The sequence below is a fragment of the Rhinolophus hipposideros genome (genome assembly GCF_964194185.1).
Source record: "Rhinolophus hipposideros genome assembly, chromosome: 21".
In the NCBI taxonomy this organism is placed as follows: domain Eukaryota; kingdom Metazoa; phylum Chordata; class Mammalia; order Chiroptera; family Rhinolophidae; genus Rhinolophus; species Rhinolophus hipposideros.
This window is the reverse complement of record NC_138067.1, coordinates 18,490,730-18,511,696: the sequence shown is the minus strand read 5'-3', so window position 1 is coordinate 18,511,696 and position 20,967 is coordinate 18,490,730. Positions and strand designations below refer to the sequence as shown.

Here is a 20,967-nt window from a genome sequence, read left to right as displayed (position 1 = left end):
ATAACAATATACTATAATAAAAGTTATGTGAATGTGGTCTCTCTCTCTCAAAATATCTTATTGTACTTAGACTCACCTTTCACTTAAAGGAAGCACTTTATAGCTTCTCTTTGGCACATCCAAATTGCCAGCACCACTACTCTTGTGCTTTTGGGCCATATTAGGTAAAATAAGGGTTATCTGAACACAAGCACTGTGATACCACAACAGTAGATCTGATAATCAAGATGGCTACTGACTAAGTGACTAATGGGTGGGTAGTGGATACAGTGTGGAGACGCTGGACAAAGGAATGATTCAGATCCCAGGCGGGATGGAGCAGGACGGCTCAAGATTTCATTGCACTATTCAGAATAGCGTGCAATTTAAAACTTATGATTTGTTTATTTCTGTAATTTCCATTCAATATTTTTGGACTAGGGTTAACTGAAACCCCGAAAAGCAAAACCACAGATAAGGTGGGGGGTGGCTGTATTCACTTTTTTTTTCACTTGAACAAGAATGGTCATAGCAGCCTTATTTGTAATTGCCCCAAACTGGAAACAGCCCAAATATCAATAGAGAATGAATAAATAAATTGTGGATTTTTATACAATCTAACTCTACTCAGCAATAAAAAGGGATGATATAGATGAATCTCAAAAACTTTGTTATGCAAATAAATCAGACACAAAAAGTACCTACTATATAATTCTGTTTATATGAAATTCAAGAACAGACAAAACTAAGATGTTCAAAACCCAAACAGTGGTTGGGAGATGGTGATTGATTTGAAAATGGCATAAGGGAACCTTCTGGGGTGATTTGTCATTAATTTAACTAGATGTAAAAGATGTCCCTTCTTCATCACCCTATTATTTTGCAACAATATATGACTTTTAAAATCTTAAAATACATACTATGACCATAAGGCTGTAAATATCAACAATTTTCTTTGGGCTTAAGTTAGCATTACAATTGTTAGTTATATACCGTGTTTCCCCGAAAATAAGACCTAGCCTCACCATCAGCTCTAAGGTGTTTTTTGGAGCAAAAATTAATATAAGATCTGGTCTTATTTTAATATAAGACCCGGTATAATACAATATAATATAATAATGGGTCTTCTATTAATTTTTGCTCCAAAAGATGCATTAGAGTTGATGGTCCAGCTAGGTCTTAGTTTCGGAGAAACAAGATACGAATAATATCAATCAAAGTAGCATAAAATTATTTCCTTTGAAATTCGCCACTTACTGAAATGAATGAAGGAGTAGTTAATGGGACATTAGTCTTTTAGATTATGCCTTTATTTGCATCCAAACTCAGTTTCTCCCATCATAATACACACCACAGTAAGACTCAGATGGTCTGCCTTATCTTTTGCAAAGTGGGAGATAGATAATTGCGCTAGGGAAACTGGCAGGATCTCTGCCATTGGCATGTTTCCAGGCAGATTCATTTTGAGAAAGATAACACATGAAGCTTGATTCCCCCTTAAAAAGGCTTCATGTCCAGGGATATGTGTAATTCCAGTTTGAAGACGTCCAGTTTAGAGTGCTGTGGATATGGAATTCTAACCCAGATATGTCTGACTCCTAGCCTAGATTCTTTAAACTGTCCCATACAATCCTAATGTATTCCTTATTACTTTGGCTTGGAAAGACTATTTTAGGAGTATTTATTTGAAAGCCGGGGAGAAGGGCAATAGAAGTAATACATAACCATAGCTCAAAATCAAAATAGAGTGTCATTATTTTTACATGTTGGTCCTCCATCTAGACCTTAAACTCCTTGAAGGCAATATTAGTGTTTTATCTATAATATATTTGTGCTTCTAGAACCTACAGAGCTTTGACTCATCAAGTAGGACCTCAACAAAGGTAGAGCAAAACGCTCATGAAGGACAAGACCATTTTTGAGTCTCTGACCTGCATAGGTAAGGGAACCAGCTTTGGAGAAGTGAAGCCAAAGCTTTGGAGTTTAAGTCTCCCATTGTTTCCCACAGTCCCTTCCTCCACTCTTCCCTACAGACAACTGACGTTTTCTCAAGCTAACATCCAACACTTGGTGTACTTGGCTTCAAGACAATGCCCTCGCTTAACCTTCCAATCAGATTGTCTCCTGCTCCCATCTCAAAGCCCTCCTCTATAGAATTTCTGTAACTCTTGCTGCTGATCACAGAGAATTTTCACTTGGGGGATTTGAGAGGGACCAGCTAAGGTGTGTGTGAGACACAAACATTCCATGTGCTGAATCAAAAAAACCTGAGGAACCTCCAGTCCTTCTTCCTCCCAAAGGTGCTAGAACAGTGTTTCCTAGACTTCCAGCACTCACGTGTCACCTTCATGATTTTTGGTATATTTACAGGCCACCTATGCTTACATCACACTTTTCTTTATATAACTCTTTTTTAACCTAAGTACTTACTTAAGCTTTGTCCTGAGCAATAATATTCAAGTAATAACAGGCTTGATTGATATATACATATTTCAAATGCATGTCTTTAAAAGTTGGTTGTTATTAATATTTTTAAAATGTTAGTTGGTGCACCATGTAAGTTAATTCATGTAACATGACAGGAAATGCTCTGTCCTAGACAGGAAGTTGTTAGACTCTGGTGATCTCTAGTCTCTTCCATGAGTCAGATATCATGCTAAAGCTTCAAAAAGGATAACATTTATTGGAGACTTTTCCCACTACTTATTATAGAAAGTTAGAAAAACAGAAAAGTCTAAGGAAGAAAAATTTTAAATCTCTTGTCATTCTATCTAGGTTAATATCAAACACATCTGGATCCAAAATCTGATTCAGACATGTATTTATCGTGACATCTTGGGCAAGTCACTTAACCTCCTGGACCCTCAGGTTATTCATCTGTGAAATTGGAACAATAAAACCTCTTTTGTAGGATTTTAGTGAAGATTAAATGAAATAACCAAGGTACTGCTGTGAGCAGCCAACCGATGACTGGAGGGACTGCGGGTGGGGAGTAGGGGGGACAGCCTGCAAGGCTCCTAATACCAGCATGGGCCAGGGAGCCGTGTCCTACACAACTAGACTGAGAAACTGAGAAACTGAGAAACAACGGCTTGAACTGGCGTTGGGGGAGAGGTGAAAAAAGGGGAGAAAAAAACAACAAAAAAACAAATGTAAAGCACCCCAGCATAGTGATAAAAAGTAAATGTTCAAAAAATTTTTATATGATTATTATTTCCATAAATTTGTGGTCACATTATATGTTTCTGTCCTTTTTCTTACCTAATTATATCTTGAGCATTAAATAATCTTTGGAAATGTAATTATGTACTTGTTTATTTTTATGAGGGCATAATTTTTATCACAAAATAAAATTCCTTACTGTGAATACACCATGGCTTATTTAATAATTTTATTGTCAGATCTTTCCCATTCTAATTTTTTGTATTTTATAAGTAACGCTGTGATAAAAATCCTTGTACTTAAATCTTGGTGCTCATTTATGATTATTTCCATAGGACAAATATCTTAAAAATGGAAGTTTTATGTCTCTTGTTATTTGTTTTGTTTTGTTTCTGCGTTGCTCTCTGGAAATGTTATATATATTTATACTCTCACTAGCACATGCTGAAAGTGCCTGTTTCACAGCACTCTCCCTGATATTGGGTATTATTATTTTTTGAAACCCTGCCAATTCAATTGACATGTGTCAGGCTTTATTTACAGGTCTTATTTCATTTCATCATAATTTGTCCATTTGATAGTCTTTCCCATTTAGCAGATGGGGAAAACTCCTAAAGGTTAAGTTCTTACCTGAGCGGGGAAGTTATGAGGCCAGGATAAGCCTTTTGGTCTTCAACAAGCTGACCATGGCTTTTCCCCTATACCACACTGCCTCCTGCTGGTGCCCAGGGACAGGGCATAAAACATTGAAATTCCTCAAAACACATACCTCAGGTAAGAGTTGGGTATTTGTGGTAAGGAAGAGTGATGTTGGGACACCATATATGATGGTGGATCTTTGAAAAAATGGGGAGAAAACTCATCAGGCTTTACACTTAATATTTATGTACTTCATGTAAGTTATACCTTTAAAAATGTAGAATTTTAATGGAGAAGAAAATAAAAGACTTTTAGGGCAGGCACCGGATGAGGTAATAAAAATAGCTTACACTTACTGAGTCCTTACAATGAGCCAAGCCCTGTACTAAGGGCATTGGAAATAGTAATTCATTTCATTTTCATATAATCCCCATGAGGTACCGCTATTATTTGTGCTTGACAGTTGAGGAAACAGAGCCATAGAGATGGTTAAGTAACTTGCTCAAGGTTACACAGCTAGCAAGTGGAAGAGTCAGGATTTGAGCGCGGGTAATGACTCCATCTTAAGGCAGGCAAGCTGGGATTGCAAAGCAGCCACAATCACCAAAGACCTGTCAGGCTGAGAGGCCTCCACCTCTACTCTGGAATGTCCACTACATGGAGATTTTGTCAGACCACGATATTGTACAGAATAAGGTCCATGTCTAATTAATTCAAGTGTCCAGCATGTGATTTCACAGTTTCAGTGGTGCTGCCACTTGCCTTCCTGTGTTGTCCTTTAGTGGCCCTAATGTAGTTCTTTGCTGATTCTAGTCCAGTGGGGCTGGGAGGACAACCTTTGAAGATAGACCAGTTACCGGGCCTCTGAGGGAAGGGGCACGCCCACCCACCAGAACTGAGATTTCTCTATTTGGCCCAGGTACTGGGCAGTGAATTCCAAGCACATCAGAGATACCTGCAGACGACTCAGGTATCGACCCTATGTCCCCACTTCCTTCCTATACTCACTCCATGCCCACCCAGTCTGCTGGAAATGCCCCTTACTACCTCACTCCCCTGCCTGCGGAAGATATGACAACGATGCACCCAGTGAATGAGTGGGGAATGGACTCTCCAAGGTCAGTGTGGCAAACCCATCACAGAAATGCAAAGAAGAAAGTAAGGTTCAGGAATGTGTCCAGAAAGATGGAGGCTGGGAGTGGACTTAGAACTGGGGTTGGACAAGAAAGCACCTGGAGAAGAAGAGAAGGGACCATGATTTTTTTTTTAAGTCCTCTCCAGGCATATCTACAAGGATAGAAAGGGATAAAAGAACTCAAGGAAGCTATCCTGTGCAGTCATAAGAATATGTAGTCAGCTGTTCTGTATCTAGAAAATCATGATGTAAACTATACGATAAATGGGAGGCAGCCCTAAGAATGACGCTACATACAGTTTGCTGGTGGGCATGAAATTAAATTTCAGCAAATATAATTTTCTGGTGGCATGGTTTTTCAAAGTGTATCAAAAGCCTTACTCGTGTGCCTAGTCAATTCATTCCACTCTCAAGGAATGTGTCAAGCGCTGGGCTAGGTTGCCGGATGTAGGGTGAACAAACAGTGCCTATCCTCAGAGGAGCTAAATGCGGAGAATGTATTTCAGGAAGGGTGAAATATGAGGTGCTAAAAGAATAACAGCAAGGGAAATTTAACCTAGCCAAGAAGGAGTGAAATGTCCTTCAAATGGGGCTTGAAGGACAGCAAGGATGTGGTTAGGTGATAATGGACAAGATGAAAGCTCCAAGCGACTGAGTAGCAGGTGAAACGGAAGTGAGAGAAGTTGTGCGCAAGTGAACCTAAAATGAGTTTGGCAAACAGGCAACCGCTTTAGGCTTTAAAAGTCATGTTAAGAAGTCTGCACTTTGTTCAAAAACAAAAGGGTGAGGAGTCATGAGTGAAATGTTCTGATCTGTGTTCTAGTGTGTATTCTTCGACTCAATAATTCCACTTGAAGGAAATTATCCTAAGGAAATAATTATGAATTAATGCAACGATGCAGTTAAAAGGGTGTTTCTAATATGGAAATTTTCTAAATTACAAAATTTTGAAAAAGCTAAACATATAACAGTAGGGGTTTAAAAAAAACTGATTCATCCATATATTGGGGTGCTATGTAGATACTGTAGAACAAAATATTTAATGGCACGGAAAGATGTTCATTACATGTTAAACGAGAAATGGTTATATAAAATACATATAGTAGAATCCCTTTTTGCAAACACACACACACACACACGCACACACACACACAGAATAGGTATTCAAAAGATATTGGAAGGCTATAAATCTAAATGTCAACTTATTTTTTCAATGCGGGATTATGGGTGATTTAAATGTTAACCTTTTTTTCTAATCGTTCTACAACAAAAGGTGGTATTCTTGTACTTTAAAAATTTTTATGTCTTATATGTCTAGAGGTTTCGGGGTACCGGCCATACTCTATTTCTTGATCTCGATTAGGTTAACACTGGCCTTTGCTTTAAATTATTTGTTAGAGTGTAAATTTGTTTAATAAAGTTTCCTCCATGTATGTTACATTTCACAATTTTAAAAGTGCTTAATAAGCTGCACGTATTTATTTTTCAATATCTCACAGTCCCGTGTCTCTAGCAGTGTCGAACAGTTTCGGAGAAAGTTGACAATGGACTTCAAAGCCCCGTTGGTTTACGTGTCTGGGCGTTGTGGACTTCAAGCTCCAGCAGGCATTGCGGTCAGCACACGGGAACTACGGAGTCCGAGAGGGAGGCAAGGGCCGACGGTCCTGTCCCTCCCAGAAGCCCGCGGGCGGTTCGGAAAGCCGTTTCTGTCATGGCCGCGGGAGCTGGCACCGTGGGCCCCGCTTCCGGCCCGGGCGTCGTGCGTGACCCGGCGGCGTCACAGTCGAGGAAGCGGCCCGGTCGGGAGGGCGGGGAGGGTGCGCGGCGATCGGACGCGATGGCGGGAGGAGGCGGGAGCAGCGACGGCGGCGGGCGGGCGGCAAGCCGGCGGGCGTCTCGTAGCGGCGGACGGGCTCGGCGGGGGCGGCACGACCAGGGGTTGGGGGGCGCCGCCGAGCGGGGCGCGGGGGAGGCACGGCTGGAAGAGGCTGTGAACCGCTGGGTGCTCAAGTTCTACTTCCACGAGGCGCTGCGGGCCTTTCGAAGTAGCCGGTACGGGGACTTCAGGCAGATCCGGGACATCATGCAGGGTGAGGGCCGGGCCTGGGGAAGGAGGCTCGGGCGCCTGGGAAGGGGGATCTCAGGGGCCGAGGTGTCGGGGCTGGGGGTACCTACGAACCAACGATGTCTTCTTTGCCAGCTTTGCTTGTCAGGCCCCTGGGGAAGGAGCACACCGTGTCCCGGCTGCTGCGGGTTATGCAGTGTCTGTCGCGCATCGAAGAAGGGGAAAATTTAGGTACGGCTATTTTTGTATTCTTTTCTGGGCTTATTTAGAGTTAACGTTATTAAATTCACATCCGGAACTGAGGGACTCATGGTTAGAGTGCACTGCTGTTTCGATCATAGTGGTCTTTTTCCTTCTGGAATTAGGCTGTGCTCTGGCTCCAGTTAAGATTCTTTTGCCTGCTTTTCTGTTTTGTTTTGTTGTTGTTTTTTTAATTTCTTCCCACCTGTTTCTTGCCCCAACTTTGCTGCCATCTGAAGTGAAGTATGTTAAGATGGCCATGTATCTTCTCTCCCACAGTAGTGTTTTTCAGAGTATGAGCACTTTTTTTTTTTTTCCTGAATTGAACTTGACAGCTGTTTAGCAAAAGGATCTTCGGTTTCTGGCCGCTTGTATTCGAGGAGGATGTGTGTATCTTGAAATCTGAGATGCAGATGCATATGTTAAAAAATAATTTACCTGTCTTGAAAATCCTACAGTTCTTTCTGGTTCACTGATTTGAATTTGGTCCCTTAACATGTTTGTAAGCCTGTAATGAGTATGTCAGCAATTAAATGCAAATCTTGCTATATTTGCATGTTTCTTTTCTATAAATATATGTATTTTTGGACATAACTTTTCTGTTCCATAGAAAATAGCTTAAAGTGAAAACTGTGCTCTTTGTCCTAGACTGTTCCTTTGATATGGAGGCTGAACTCACACCACTGGAATCAGCTATCAATGTGCTGGAGATGATTAAAACGGAATTTACACTGACAGAGGCAGTGGTCGAATCCAGTAGAAAACTTGTCAAGGAGGCTGTAAGGCTCTATTTTTCTTTTTTCTTTTAACACAAATCAGAGGTTTTTGAGGATGCAAATGCTTACCTTTTTGTATGGGCTGGAGGAAAAATGGATGAAGAGAGAGCAAGTGAGCACACTCAAACATATACACAGATATTATCTCTTTAGGCGACCCCGTCTCAGCCCAGACTTGGAAAGAACCATTAATGGTAGGTTCTCAGCTTTTATGATTTTGGCGATCTTCCTTGTGGCCCTGTCAGGAGGGACCGCAATACACAGGAAATAGGTTACCATTGAAGACTGACATTTTGGAGTTTATTACACACCATTCAGGAGAACTGTGGAAGGGCTAGAAGTAACTGGCCTAGGGTTTGGTCACCCTTGTTTATAGTAAACCAAGGAGAAAGAGCTGGGGCCTTGGGATATGTGAGACTGACTGAGCAATTTCACGCAATTGTCTGCAGAAAGAGAGGCTTAGGGAACATTCCCTCTAAATAGACAATCAGAGGTGCTGGGATAATCAGCCAGTTAGGAAAAACAGTAATGGTAGAAGGCTGGCACAGGTAGCGTTCTTGACAAGAAGAAAGCTAGTGGAGTGAAGTGTCTAGGAATATGGGACTGGGACTGTGTCATGGCTCAGGTAGCTTCAAGTAGCAGAACTTACTTTCATTTAAAACATAGAAGTGGCCATGGAAACCAGTCAGAAAAAGCTTTTTGTTCTGCAATAACAAAGGCTAGGGCTGTGAAAGCAGACGCAGAGGTGGGGACTGAGGAACAGCTCAGCATTGCCCTGGTGGTGGGAAGGAAGGAAACCGACAAGAGAAGAGCACCCCCAAAAGGATGGGATGGGAGAGCTGGCAAGGATAAAGCCTTGCTTAGCAGTGAAGACTTTCTGTCCCTTGTCTGTGTGCTGATTACTGAGGGATCCTGTTAAAAAACAACTAGTGTGTGTGTGGCAGATACTTTATTTATTCAGTTGAGGACCTTGAAAGGAACTACTTCGGTCTTGCAAAGAATGCTCAGCTAATTTCAATTCCAAGGAGGAATAATTCCAAGATTAGATTTTTAGTACAGGTGAGTCCGGTTTGTGTTGGAGGGAAAATGCTAGAAAATACGTATTAGCAAGGGAGGAGAAATCCATGCCTACTTTCAGAATAACTAAGAATATTTTGAATGGGAAGAAACTGCACCAATTCAGAGTAATTTGTGTAACTCTTGTTAAGTAGCTAGCTGATTCAGAAATGGCAACTCCTTCAGAACACAATCTGTAGATATGTCTTCTGGCCTCTCTTTTGGAAGAGTCTTTGTGGGCTTTCATCTTTCAGCTGTACATTTATTATTTTATTATTTATTATTTAAGTTCCTAGATCTCTTGTTTGGGAGCTTCATTAGGAAAAATCTGTTTGCAAATCTAAACTCCCTTAAAATAGTCAAACATTTTCTTATGTTGACTTCCTTCTCTTTTCCATTTTCCACTAGGTACCAGATCTCATTATACTATTGTATTACTATTACTGCTGTGTAACAAATTACCCCAAAACTTAGCAGCTTAAAATAATACATACTATCTCTCGGTTTACAAGAGTCAGGAATCTGGTAATGGTTTAGTTGAGTGTTTCTGGCTTGAGGTCTCATGAGATTCGAGTGTGAAGCTGGATACGAGGGTTGAAGTCATCTCAAGGCTCAGCTGGGGTTAAAACATCTGCTTTCATCCTCACTCACATAGATGTTAGCAGGACTTACTTCGTCGATGGCTCGTGGCCAGAGACTTCAGCTCTTTGCCTCCCCATAGGGCTGCTTACAACATGGTAACTTGCTTCCCCTAGAGCAAGTGATCCAGAAGAACAAGAGACCAAGACAGAAGTACTTCTAATCTCAGAAATATTGTATTATCACTTTTGCCATATGCTGTTAGTCATTATAGACTAGATCAACTCTGGATTAATGTGTGGAATGGGACTAGGCAGAAGGTGGGGATCATTGGGAATCGTCTTAGAGTCTGGCTACCAAAATTACCTTGATCTCCTAGTTACTAATGATACTATATCACTTGCCTCTTCAATTTATTTTTTTTTCATTTCTCATTTTGAGTCATAGAATTGTTAATGGTCGTCTTTGGGAAAATACCTTGGGGTGCCTGGGCTCAGTGAGGCTTTCGGATATATTTTAGGCTTTGTAAAGTGTCAACAGCAATTTATTTAAAAGTATATTGGATTTCTTTTTTTTTAAGTTTATCAAATGAGTTATTTGTTAAGTTAGAACTTCTCAACCTGTGGTCTGGGGATCTCTGCAGGTCTTTGGGACCCATTCACGGGTCAGAACTATTCATAACAATGCCAAAATATTAGCTGACTTTTTTTAGTACATTGATATTTGCACTGATCGTGTAGAAGCAATGATGGGTAAAACTGCTGGTGCCTTAGCATGACCAAGGCAGTGGTAAATTGTACTAGTAGTCATTGTAGTTTTCATTGACACATGCTGGCAGTTAGGGAAAAGAAAGGCCAGCTTCAATTAAGGATGTCTTTGAGAAAGCAGTAAAAAATTATTTTATTAAATCTAAACCCTTGTGCAAACATCTTTTCACTGTTTGTCTGACAAGATAGGAAGTTTGCATAAAGCATTTCTGCTGCATACCAAGACATGATAGTTGTCTTCAGGAAAAGCTCTTGTGTCATTGTTTGAGTTGCATGTTGGTTTAGCTGCTTTTTAAATGGAACATCATTTTTACATGAGAGAATTGACAAACTTTGGTTATTTAGACAGGGATTTGACAGTCATTTTCTTGAGAAAGGGCAAAAGTGAATTGGTCACTTAAGGAAAACAATTGATAGTATTTGTTGCCAGTAATAAAATTCAAGCTTTCAAGTGAAAATTAGAGTTTTGGAAAACTTGTATTCATGTGCTTGATAGCTTCCCAATTCTTCAATTTTTCTGCGAAGATTGATGGTATTAACAAACTATGAGTTTAAAAATATCTTTAATGAATGTGTCAACATTTGGAAGACCTCCATAACTGGGTGATCATTTTCCAAATGATCAATGCATTATATCACAAAATCATTCATGGGTAACAGATCTATTTAAAGTACAAGACAGACTTTTTTAATACATTTTAATGTAACAGATGATGAAAAGTTCACTTGCCAAAGTTTGGTGTAGAGTCAAATTTGGTGTAAATTTAAATATCCAGTTTTCTGAAAGGGCTATTAAAATACTCCTCCCTTTTCCAACTTCGTATCTGTCTGAGGCTGGTATTTTTTTTAATATACTTCAACCAAAACAACATTATCAACAGAATGAATGCAGAAGCAAGTATGAAAATCCATCTTTCTTATATTAAACCATATATTAAGGAGATTTGCAAAAATGTAAAACAATGCTACCCTTCTTATTAAACTTGTCTTAGAAAATATAGAAATCTTTCATACAGATCTTATTTATGTTAACCTGTAATGAATTTGTTTTTAATGAATTAATAAATATTTTTAAATTTTCTCAGTTTTATAGTTGTAACATGGTGAATATCAACAGATATAACTCACATAAACAAAAGCTCTTTGGGATCCTCGTTAACATTTAAGAGTATAAAGGAATCCCGAGGCCAAAAAGTTTGAGAACTGCTTCTGTAAGCTGGTAATGATATTGAGACTGCATTGGTTTTCTCTTCATAACTAAAAGCGATTCCTCAGTTAAGATTTCTGTGGAGAACGAGAGAAGAGCACGTATGGCATATACTTGGGGAAGCATTTACTTGTTGCTTTTTGTTGTGCAGTGTTCTTCCCTGCATCTTTGGTAACAGCACCTTGATTTTGTTCAGGGGCTCTATCTACCCCATTTCGCGGCTGGTACATAAGACACTCTCTTAGAACTTTAATTCTTGAAACAAAAAACTTTGTCAAGGCTTTTTGAGCATTCCTGCTTCCTGGTTTCTTTCTGAATTTACTTCTCTAGCCTTTCTTCACTTCTCTGAGTTTGGTTTTCTCTTCCTGTGCATTTTCTCATTTTCCCCAACATAAAACTTTTTCGCCTCTATTGAAAATCTGTGTTTGGAATTTACTTTTTGTTTAAGTTAGCAAGTAACTGTTGTGTTGCTTATACTCCAAGAGCCTTAACAGATGCATAAGAGAAGAAATTGCACTTATTTCTGAACACTCAAGTGAAAAAGCAATGGTTCATCTCTTTAAAAAAAAACTTTGAAATCATTTGCATTTCCGTGTTTCACAAATTAAATATAGTAGGACCTATGTTCCAGTTCTGGGACAGATTAAGCATACTCTGTTCTGTTTCCTGTAATGCTGCAAGTATAAATCCTGGACAAAATGTGTGGAACGGCTATCGGAGGATTCAGAAATGTAAATGGTAGTAAGCAGATGGGAAGACGACTAGAATTTGAAGATCTACCAAACTGGTGATGAGTAGTTCACCATTTTTTCCCTCTCGAGTATCACCTGGCCTGGACCTGAAGGCTCCCGAAACCTGGACATGCACTCCATGCATAAACAGAAGGAACTCCAGAGAGAGGTGCTCTCTGGTCTGAGGAGCAGGAAAGAGATCTCTTAAGGGTCAGAGAGGGTGGGAGAAATTCCAGGGTTTTTTTTTCTCCCTTCTCTCTGTCCTGGCACCCGGGCAGAACTACACTGGTGGCAGCAGTGGCCCAGTGGCAGCAGGACAGGCACTTAAAACTGAAAGAAGAGAACCCTTTTCTCCTTAGCAATGAAGCTGTGATCCTCAGAACTTGGAGCAAATTCCATTGTTGTTTTTTTTTTTTTGCTCTGTCTGCCCTGCTGCTTAGCCCTGGATGCAGATGCAGTTAGTGTGGCAGAGTGGGGAAAACTAAAGCCCAGGAATACAAGGCTGGTTCGATATTTGAAAATCAGTCAATGTAATCTACCCTACTAATATAAAGAAAAACCATGATCATATCAATTGATGCCAAAAGAGCATCTGACAAAAATTCAACGTTAGTTTATGATAGAATACACTCAGTAACTAGCAATATATAAAAAGGGACTTCCTCAACCTGCTAAAAAGCACCTACAAAAAAAACCAACAGCTAACACCATATTAAAGATGGAAGATGTGGGCCAGCCTGGTGGCTCAGGCGGTTAGAGCTCTGTGCTCCTAACTCCAAAGGCTGCCGTTTTGATTCCCACATGGGCCAGTGGGCTCTCAACCACAAGGTTGCCAGTTCAATTCTTCGAATCCCGCCAGTGATGGTGGGCAGCGCCCCCTGCAACTAAAGATTGAACATAGCACCTTGAGCTGAGCTGCCACTCAGCTCCCGGATGGCTCAGTTGGTTGGAGTGCGTCCTCTCAACCACAAGGATGCTGGTTTGACTCCTGCAAGGGATGGTGGGCTGCGCCCCCTGCAACTAACAATGGCAACTGGACCTAGAGCTGAGCTGTGCCCTCCACAACTAAGACTGAAAGGACAACAACTTGAAGCTGAACTAAGATTGAAAGGACAACAACTTGACTTGGAAAAAAAAAAAAGTCCTGGAAGTACACTCTGTTCCCCAATAAAGTCCTGTTCTCCTTCCCCAATAAAATCTTTAAAACAACAACAACAACAAAAAAAAAAAGATGGAAAATGAATGCTTTGTCCTTAAGATCCAAAACAAGGCAAGGGATCCGTTCTCACCACTTCATTCTATATCATACTGAAAGAACTGGCTAATGCAGTAAGTCAAGAAAAAAAGTGAAACAGTTTAGGAAGGAAGTAATAAAATTGTGCTTATTTGCAGATGACATGACTGTCTATATAGAAAATCCCATGGAATAGACCAAAAAAAAAGCTATACTAAGTTTAGCAAGATAGCAGGATGTAAGATCAACACAAAAAACATCATAGCTCCATATATAAGCAGTGAATGATTTGAAATGACATTACCCAAACAGTGCCATTTACAATACAGCCGTCCCACCTTATCTGCAGGGGATATGTTCCAAGACCCACCCCCACCTGCCACCCCAAGTAAATGCCTGAAACCATGGATAGTACCAAACCCTATACATACTGTGTTTCTTTCCTACACATACATACACTTATGGCATCTCTGACATACACTAATTGCCAACACTACTTTGTGCTTTGGAGGCATTTTTAGATAAAATAATGGTTAATCTAACGCAAGCACTGTGATACTGCAACAGTCAATCTGATAACCTAGTGACTAACAGGCGGGTAACATGTATGATGGGGATACGCTGGACAAAGGGATGATTCATGTTCCAGGCAGAACGAAGTAGGATGACCTGAGATTTCATCATGCCACGAACTGCGCAATTTAAAACTTATGAACTGTTTATTTCTGGAATTTTCCATTTAATATTTTCAGACTGCAGTTTACTGCAGGCAACTGCAGAAGTGAAACTGGATAACAGGATAGAGCCAAAAAAGAAAAGAAAAAGAAATACTTAAATATAAGTCTAAGAAAACGTGCAGGGTCTTATGTGGAAAAATACAAAATGCTGATGAAAGAAATCAAGACCTAATAAATGGAAAGACCATGTTCATGGATTGGAAGACTTAGTAAATAGTTAAGATGTCATTTTCTCCAACTGATCTAATGTAATTCCAATCACAGTCTCAGTAGGATTTTTTGTAGATAGAATTGATTCTAAAATACATATAGTAAGGCAGAGAAATTAAAAGTTTTGTAAAAGAATAAAGTTGGAGGACTCACTACTAAGTTTTAAGAATTATTGTAAAGCTACAGTACTCATGATGACTAGTAGAACAAGTATGATCCACAAGGAGGAAAAATTGATAATCGAGTTTATCAAAATTTAAAACCGTGTTCTGAATGTGAAGGCAATTTAATGGAAAAAGGATAGTCTTCAACGAATGATACTGAAACAGTTGGATGTCCATATGCAAAAACTGAACCTTGACCTAAACTCATCTTATACAAAAATTCATTCAAAGTAGATCATAATCTAAATGTAAAGCTATGAAACCTTTAGAAGAAACCATGAAAAAAATCTTCATGTCTTGAACTTAGGCAAAAAGTTCTTAGATATGACACTAAAAGTATGATCCATAAAGAGGAAAAATTGATAAACTGGACTTCATCAAAATTTAAAACTGTGTTCTGAGAAAAATACTGTTAAAAGAATGAAAAGACAAGCAAATTTTACATCTGACAAAGGACTTGTATCCAGAATATATGAAGAACTTGCCAAAGAAAACAACCCTATTTTAAAAATGGGCAAAAGACTCACCAAAGAGAAATACGGTTGGCAAATAAGCACATTAAAAGATGCTCAACATTATTTAGTCACTCGGGAAATACATATTAAAATCACAATGAATATTAGAACATAACCTAGTAGAATGGCTAAACTTAAAAAAATTACAAATGCTGGTGAGGATGTTGAGCAACTGTCATATATTGCTCAGGGTAATGCAAAATGGTTAAACCACTCTGGCCATTTTTCATAAAGTTAAACGTAATTTTCCATGTGATCCAGCAATCCCACTCCTGACTATTTACTTTAGAGAAATGAAAAGTTATGTTCACATCAAAAACTGTACATGAATGTATTAGCATCTCTTCATAACCACCAAAAATTGCAGATAACCCAAAAGTCCTTCAGTGGTTGAATAAACAAACTAGTAGATCCATACAGTGGGATCGTATACTGTTCAGCAATAAGAAGGAACTATTGATCATGCAACTACATGGATGGATTTCAAAAGCATTATACTGAAGGAAAGATTCCAGTCTCAAGGTGCCACCCTTTAAAAAATAAGTGCTGTTATACAATCTGATCCCATTTATATGACATTCTTGAAGAGCTGAAACAACGAAAAGATCAGTGGTTGCCCGGGGTTAGGGGTGGGGGAGAGGGGTGACTACAGAGGGAGGTGTTTTGTATCTGTGATTTTTGTATCATTGTGGTAGTTACAGGAGTCAGTATATGTGGTAAAACTTAGACCAAAAAAAAGTTAATTTTACTATATGCAAGGTAAATAAAATTTAAAAACACAACAGGACCAAGATGATTTATAAAAGTTAAACCTTTGTATTCAAGAAAGGAAGTATAGTCTTAGTATAGTTTTTCTGCTGAAAATGATGTAAAAGTGAATATGGTCGTCTGATTAAAAGGAAAAGACTTCTTTTGTACCCTTGCTGGGCAACAAGAACTTAGGGCTGTGCCTGCTATTCAGGAGCATTGGACACCGGTTTCCTTTGCCCTGTAGGGCTGTGCTCAGCATGTTGACAGAATCAGTAGAGTTAGTACTTACAACTAAATTGCCTTGCTATTCTTCTTTCTCTTGGTGTTTCTCCTTAAATTCTTCCCCGTGAAGACTGGAAATACTAAGAACCAATATTTCCTTCCCCTTTTTATATGTGAGGTCTGTGTCTGATGCCTCTCTTGAGACGGGATCTAAGAAGATAGAGTATGTAGCTACTGTATCCTGTTAGGTAACTCCAAGTGCTCCCAGTTTTCCCCTGGGTTTTCCAATTAAAAACGAAAACAAAAAATGTCATGTGGCTTTTGAAATACCTTTTTAAATTTTCAGTTACTGTTACTTTCTTTCCACATATTCTCTTGGGGTTTCTTTACTGAAAGGGACTCTTCTTTTTCTCTATGGCTGATGAGACCTCATCCTGCTTGGAACTTGGTCCTCTTTTCTTTGTTGCCTGTGGATGTGATGAGCTGGATTTGTCTGTCTCAGGAATTCCCTGCACACTTTCACTGAAGTTGCCAGCTGGGGTTTATGGTACTGAGAGGCTGTATTGGTTCTTCGGCAGAACTGACCTCAGGCTTTTCCTGAATGGAGCTACCAGAACTCTGTGTTTAGCAAATTGCTTCTTTTTTCCACAGTATATCCTCTTCTCTGTCCCCCCATTACATCAAAGCTTTTGCATCCAAAAAGAACAGAACCAGTTGTTCTGGGGACCTGGAATGACCCCTCTCCATTTTGCCTTTCCTTAAGATGCCCTATTCAAATTGGGTAAATGATCTGTAATCCAGGAGATAGATTTTGCTATCAGCCATCTTTTTAAAACCGATGTAATGTTGAAAATCTACTACCCTACACAGTGGAAGAGAGCTTACAGTTGTTCTTAACACTTGAACAATTAGGTTTTAAATACCGGAATTAGATAGAATATGAAAAAGTTCTTGGGTACGTAAGACTTGGTTTTACTTTTTAGTAGAGTTTATTTTGATATTTGATATTCTGATTACACCGGTCACTATTATGACAGTTTAACAGACAGGTTTTCCCCGCCTCTTTTGTAGGCTGTCATTATTTGTATCAAAAACAAAGAATTTGAAAAAGCTTCAAAAATTTTGAAAAAACATATGTCCAAGGACCCCACAACTCAGGTAAGTTTGATGTATTTTTGCTCCTATGACTTAAAACCGTTGTATTGTTTCTTGTGGGAAAACAGGGAAAAGGTCCTTTGTCAGGAATGTTATCTAAATATTCATCTTTAAATATTTAGCACCGTTAGCATGTTGTCTTTTATATCCAGGATAACTCAGTGTTAGATTGGCTTTTCAAAATGTGTTTATTAGATAAATATACATAAGTCGTTTACTTGCCCATTTCTGTGGTTTGTGACAGAACTTGATTTAAGCAATCAGTACCAGGTATAAAGCTATCAAGTTTTGTAACATTTCTAACTTTACTTACATAAATGCTGATCTTGCACACTTGAGAATCTGTCTTAATAAAACTCCTTTTGACACCCTGCTCGTTTTTATTTTTCCCTTTAGAAATCTAAATTTTAGTTTTTGAAAAGGTAACATGTATATAATACAAAATTCAAAAAGTACAACAAAGGAGCTTAGTGAAAAATTCTCTCATCTCTGACTCAGTCATCTCGTTGCACTTTTCAGAGGCAACCAGTTTTGTTTTGTTGCTAATAATCTTTTCAAATACTCTGTATATTCATGTAAATAAGTGTGCATGTATATGTACATGTAGACATACACATATATCCATTCTTCCTGTTTTTCCCATACGCCTGTGAGCATATTCTACACACTAATTTGAACATTTTTGTAAATTGCCTCTTTTATTTACTATCTCTTGGAGGTCATTCAATATTGGTATATAAAGAGTTTCTTTATACTTTTTGTGTTTTGAGGTTTTTGGGGGTTTTTTTTTGCAAGTTTAAAAATCTTTATGTAAATGTGTAAAGGTACTTTAGATCCTAAGTTCTTCATCCTCTTTTTATAGCTACATAGTAACCCCCTGTGGCTGATCTGTAGTTTATTGACTGTTCTTTGTGATGGGCTTTCCTTCCTATGTGTGTACCAGTGATTTCTACTGACAGGGTTATGAGAGTTCTGATAGTGTTGTCTCAACTCATCATCATTGAATTTTTACTGGAGTTCTTCTTTCTCATGTTGTAAATATTGGTCCTTTGTGTAGAAGCTGAGAAATGATCTCCTGAACATTATCCGTGAAAAGAACTTGGCCCATCCTGTTATCCAGAACTTTTCCTATGAGATCTTCCAGCAGAAGATGCTGCGCTTCCTGGAGAGTCACCTGGATGACGCAGAGCCCTACCTCCTCACGGTGGGCCTTGGCCTTCTCTTCCCATAATCATGATGTGGTCTGGAGGATGTGCAGGCAATTAGAAAAAGGACAGTTCTTTTTAGAAGTGAAAGAGAAAATGTGGAAAAGACTGAATTATATGCACTATCTTCCTTAATTAAATTCCTTAAATATACAGAAGCAGAGATCCTGGCAGAGGCAAAAAGAACTTACATATTTGGTCTCCCTCACCACCCATTTTTACCTCCTCTACGTGTAATTAATCTGTTATGGTTAGTAGGAGAACATTCACTTACAGTTGATGGTGGTTCCCAGAGAAGGTGAAATCTGAGTTGAGTTTGGGAGTAAGAGTGGTTTGATAGATGTGGTATAATGGGGTTCTTAACAGGAGGAAAGTATAATAAGAAAAGGTGTGACTAGAAGTAGGATAAGGCAAAAGAGGCCATCTGAAGACATGCTTTAATTGGATCAAAGAGATAAGCATAAAGAATGGAAGCAATCAGGCTCAAGATGGTGTGTAGAAGAATTAGAATGCAGTCTGTCCTAGAATGTGGACTGTGGTAAGGGAAACTGAGTGAGAGGGTGTTTGTTTTTTTAACCAGGATTTTAGTGTTGAAAATATAGCTCATAACAATGTATGTGCCAGGCCTATATTAGCATAGTGTCAGTGATCCTAGCTGTCATTTGGCAAATTTTAAATTATTTGTAAAGCAGATAGTTTGGAATAATCAGGGAGCAAGTGTCGGCATACTTGAGCCTGGCCTAGGATTCTTTCCTTTGTATTCCAGGTAACTGGAAAATAACCAGCCACTGTTTTTGTGTGAGGATAGAACTCTCAGCTCTTAGGACATCACTCATTACAGATACACATCCTGAGATGGAATATACTGGACTGACAGGCAGTGTGTAAAACTTCAGTCAGAGGGAGACAGATGAACAGTTGGAGTTAGAGCAGGACTGGCCTACTCAGGGCTTTATGTGCTATGAGTAACGATTTTCAAAGAGCTGTTAAAAGGCAAAACATACAGAAATGTTTTGTAGCAGTGTAGTCATAAAAAAATTCTATACACAAACTAAAAGACATCACACAAACATCAGTTATCCTAAGTTTGGGAAAAACAAAAAAGTTTGACTTTGGTACAGGACTTCAAAGGTGTATAGATTAGGGATGAGACTGGAAGGATGGAAGAGGAGAAACAAAGTAAAATCACATAATTAAAGAATTTTTCCAATATCAAGATGGTTAGCTCTACTTGAATTGTGTCCTCCTTAAATATAGAAAAGTATTTTTTGAAAAAGCAAAAAAGGAAGAAATTTGAGATAATTCTCAGTTCTGTGTCCTCCTTTAGCATATGCCTAGATTGGATTTGTAGGTGGACATGTTTGTATATCGAATACGTTCATGGTTAAAGCAGCAAAGAATTATGAAATTCTGTGGCTTCTTCTTCCTAACGACACCGTTCCCTTCCCAGATGGCCAAAAAGGCTTTGAAATCTGAGTCTGCTGCCTCAACTACAGTGAAGGAAGATAAACAGCCAGCACCAGAGCCTGTGGAAAAACCACCCAGAGAACCTGCAAGGTGAGAGGGCTGCCCTTCTGTGATCTAGGGGAAATACTGGCGTGGTCTATTGGAAACAGTTTCCTTAGACCAGGATCACTTAGTTCCTCATGTGATCTGACCTCCTGACATATTACTGGTACAGGTACTGTGGGACGTCAGATCCCTGACAAAAGTTCTGAGTGGTTATTCCTCAAAGGTTCTTTCCTCCTGTTTCTCTCCTTGCCTCGCCCATACTACGCAGTACTTCCATGTTGATACCTGATCTCTTAACATAGTGTTCAGACTTGAGAATCAGATTCCCAAGACCAGTTGCTAAAGCAGGGATCACATGTTTAGATGCCTTTGGGGGCCTGGTAGGAAATGTAAAGATGAAAGTGGTCTAGGATAATTGAGAGCATGGGACTGTGAACCAGAAAGGGCATGCTTTTCACTTTTGTGTGATTGTTAAGTGAGAATACCCAAACTTCAGTTCAGATTTTTGTGTGAGACATCCATTTTTTGTTATATTTTGTTTTTTAGCTTTCCCAGTTCTTGAATTTTGGCAGTTTTAAAAAACACTTGCACAGGCTAGGCAACAAAACACATCTGCCAGCTGGTTTTGGCCTACAGGCTGCCAGTTTGCTCTCTCCTAACAGTTTTTACTTAAAGCATATTAGCTATTCCAAATGATTAGATGAACTGTATTCTGAAAAGGCAATTTCTTGTTTTAAGACTGTGTGGCACGCTTCTTAACGCAGAGAATTCTCAAAATCCCATTGACAAGTGTATTATAGGAGAAAAGGGGCAGAATGGAGACAAGTCTTCCACTTCTGTCACATGAGCGTTGGATTGGGACAGCTGGAAGAAGAGTTTAGACTTCAAAGTAAAACTGCTGGATTATCCATAGGTTGTCCAGTGGAC

The 20,967-nt window shown here is 39.2% G+C and overlaps 2 protein-coding genes across 5 annotated transcripts in view; one reads left to right on the top strand and one right to left on the bottom strand.

Annotated features, from left to right (window-relative positions):
- Positions 1 to 20,967, bottom strand: part of NIP7 (nucleolar pre-rRNA processing protein NIP7) — a 60,809-nt gene that overhangs the window by 21,713 nt on the left and 18,129 nt on the right. The window lies entirely within an intron of this gene.
- The window catches only part of TERF2 (telomeric repeat binding factor 2), a gene marked incomplete at its 5' end in the record, with an annotated part of 22,111 nt that continues 7,770 nt past the window's right edge, over positions 6,627 to 20,967 (top strand). For all 4 annotated transcript variants that reach the window (XM_081031032.1, XM_081031031.1, XM_081031030.1 and 1 more), the window contains 6 exons: positions 6,627 to 7,005; positions 7,116 to 7,211; positions 7,869 to 7,999; positions 17,240 to 17,326; positions 18,381 to 18,527; positions 19,979 to 20,085. In XM_081031032.1, coding sequence (XP_080887158.1) covers positions 6,627 to 7,005; positions 7,116 to 7,211; positions 7,869 to 7,999; positions 17,240 to 17,326; positions 18,381 to 18,527; positions 19,979 to 20,085 — 947 coding nt within the window. The remainder of the gene's footprint in view (positions 7,006 to 7,115; positions 7,212 to 7,868; positions 8,000 to 17,239; positions 17,327 to 18,380; positions 18,528 to 19,978; positions 20,086 to 20,967) is intronic.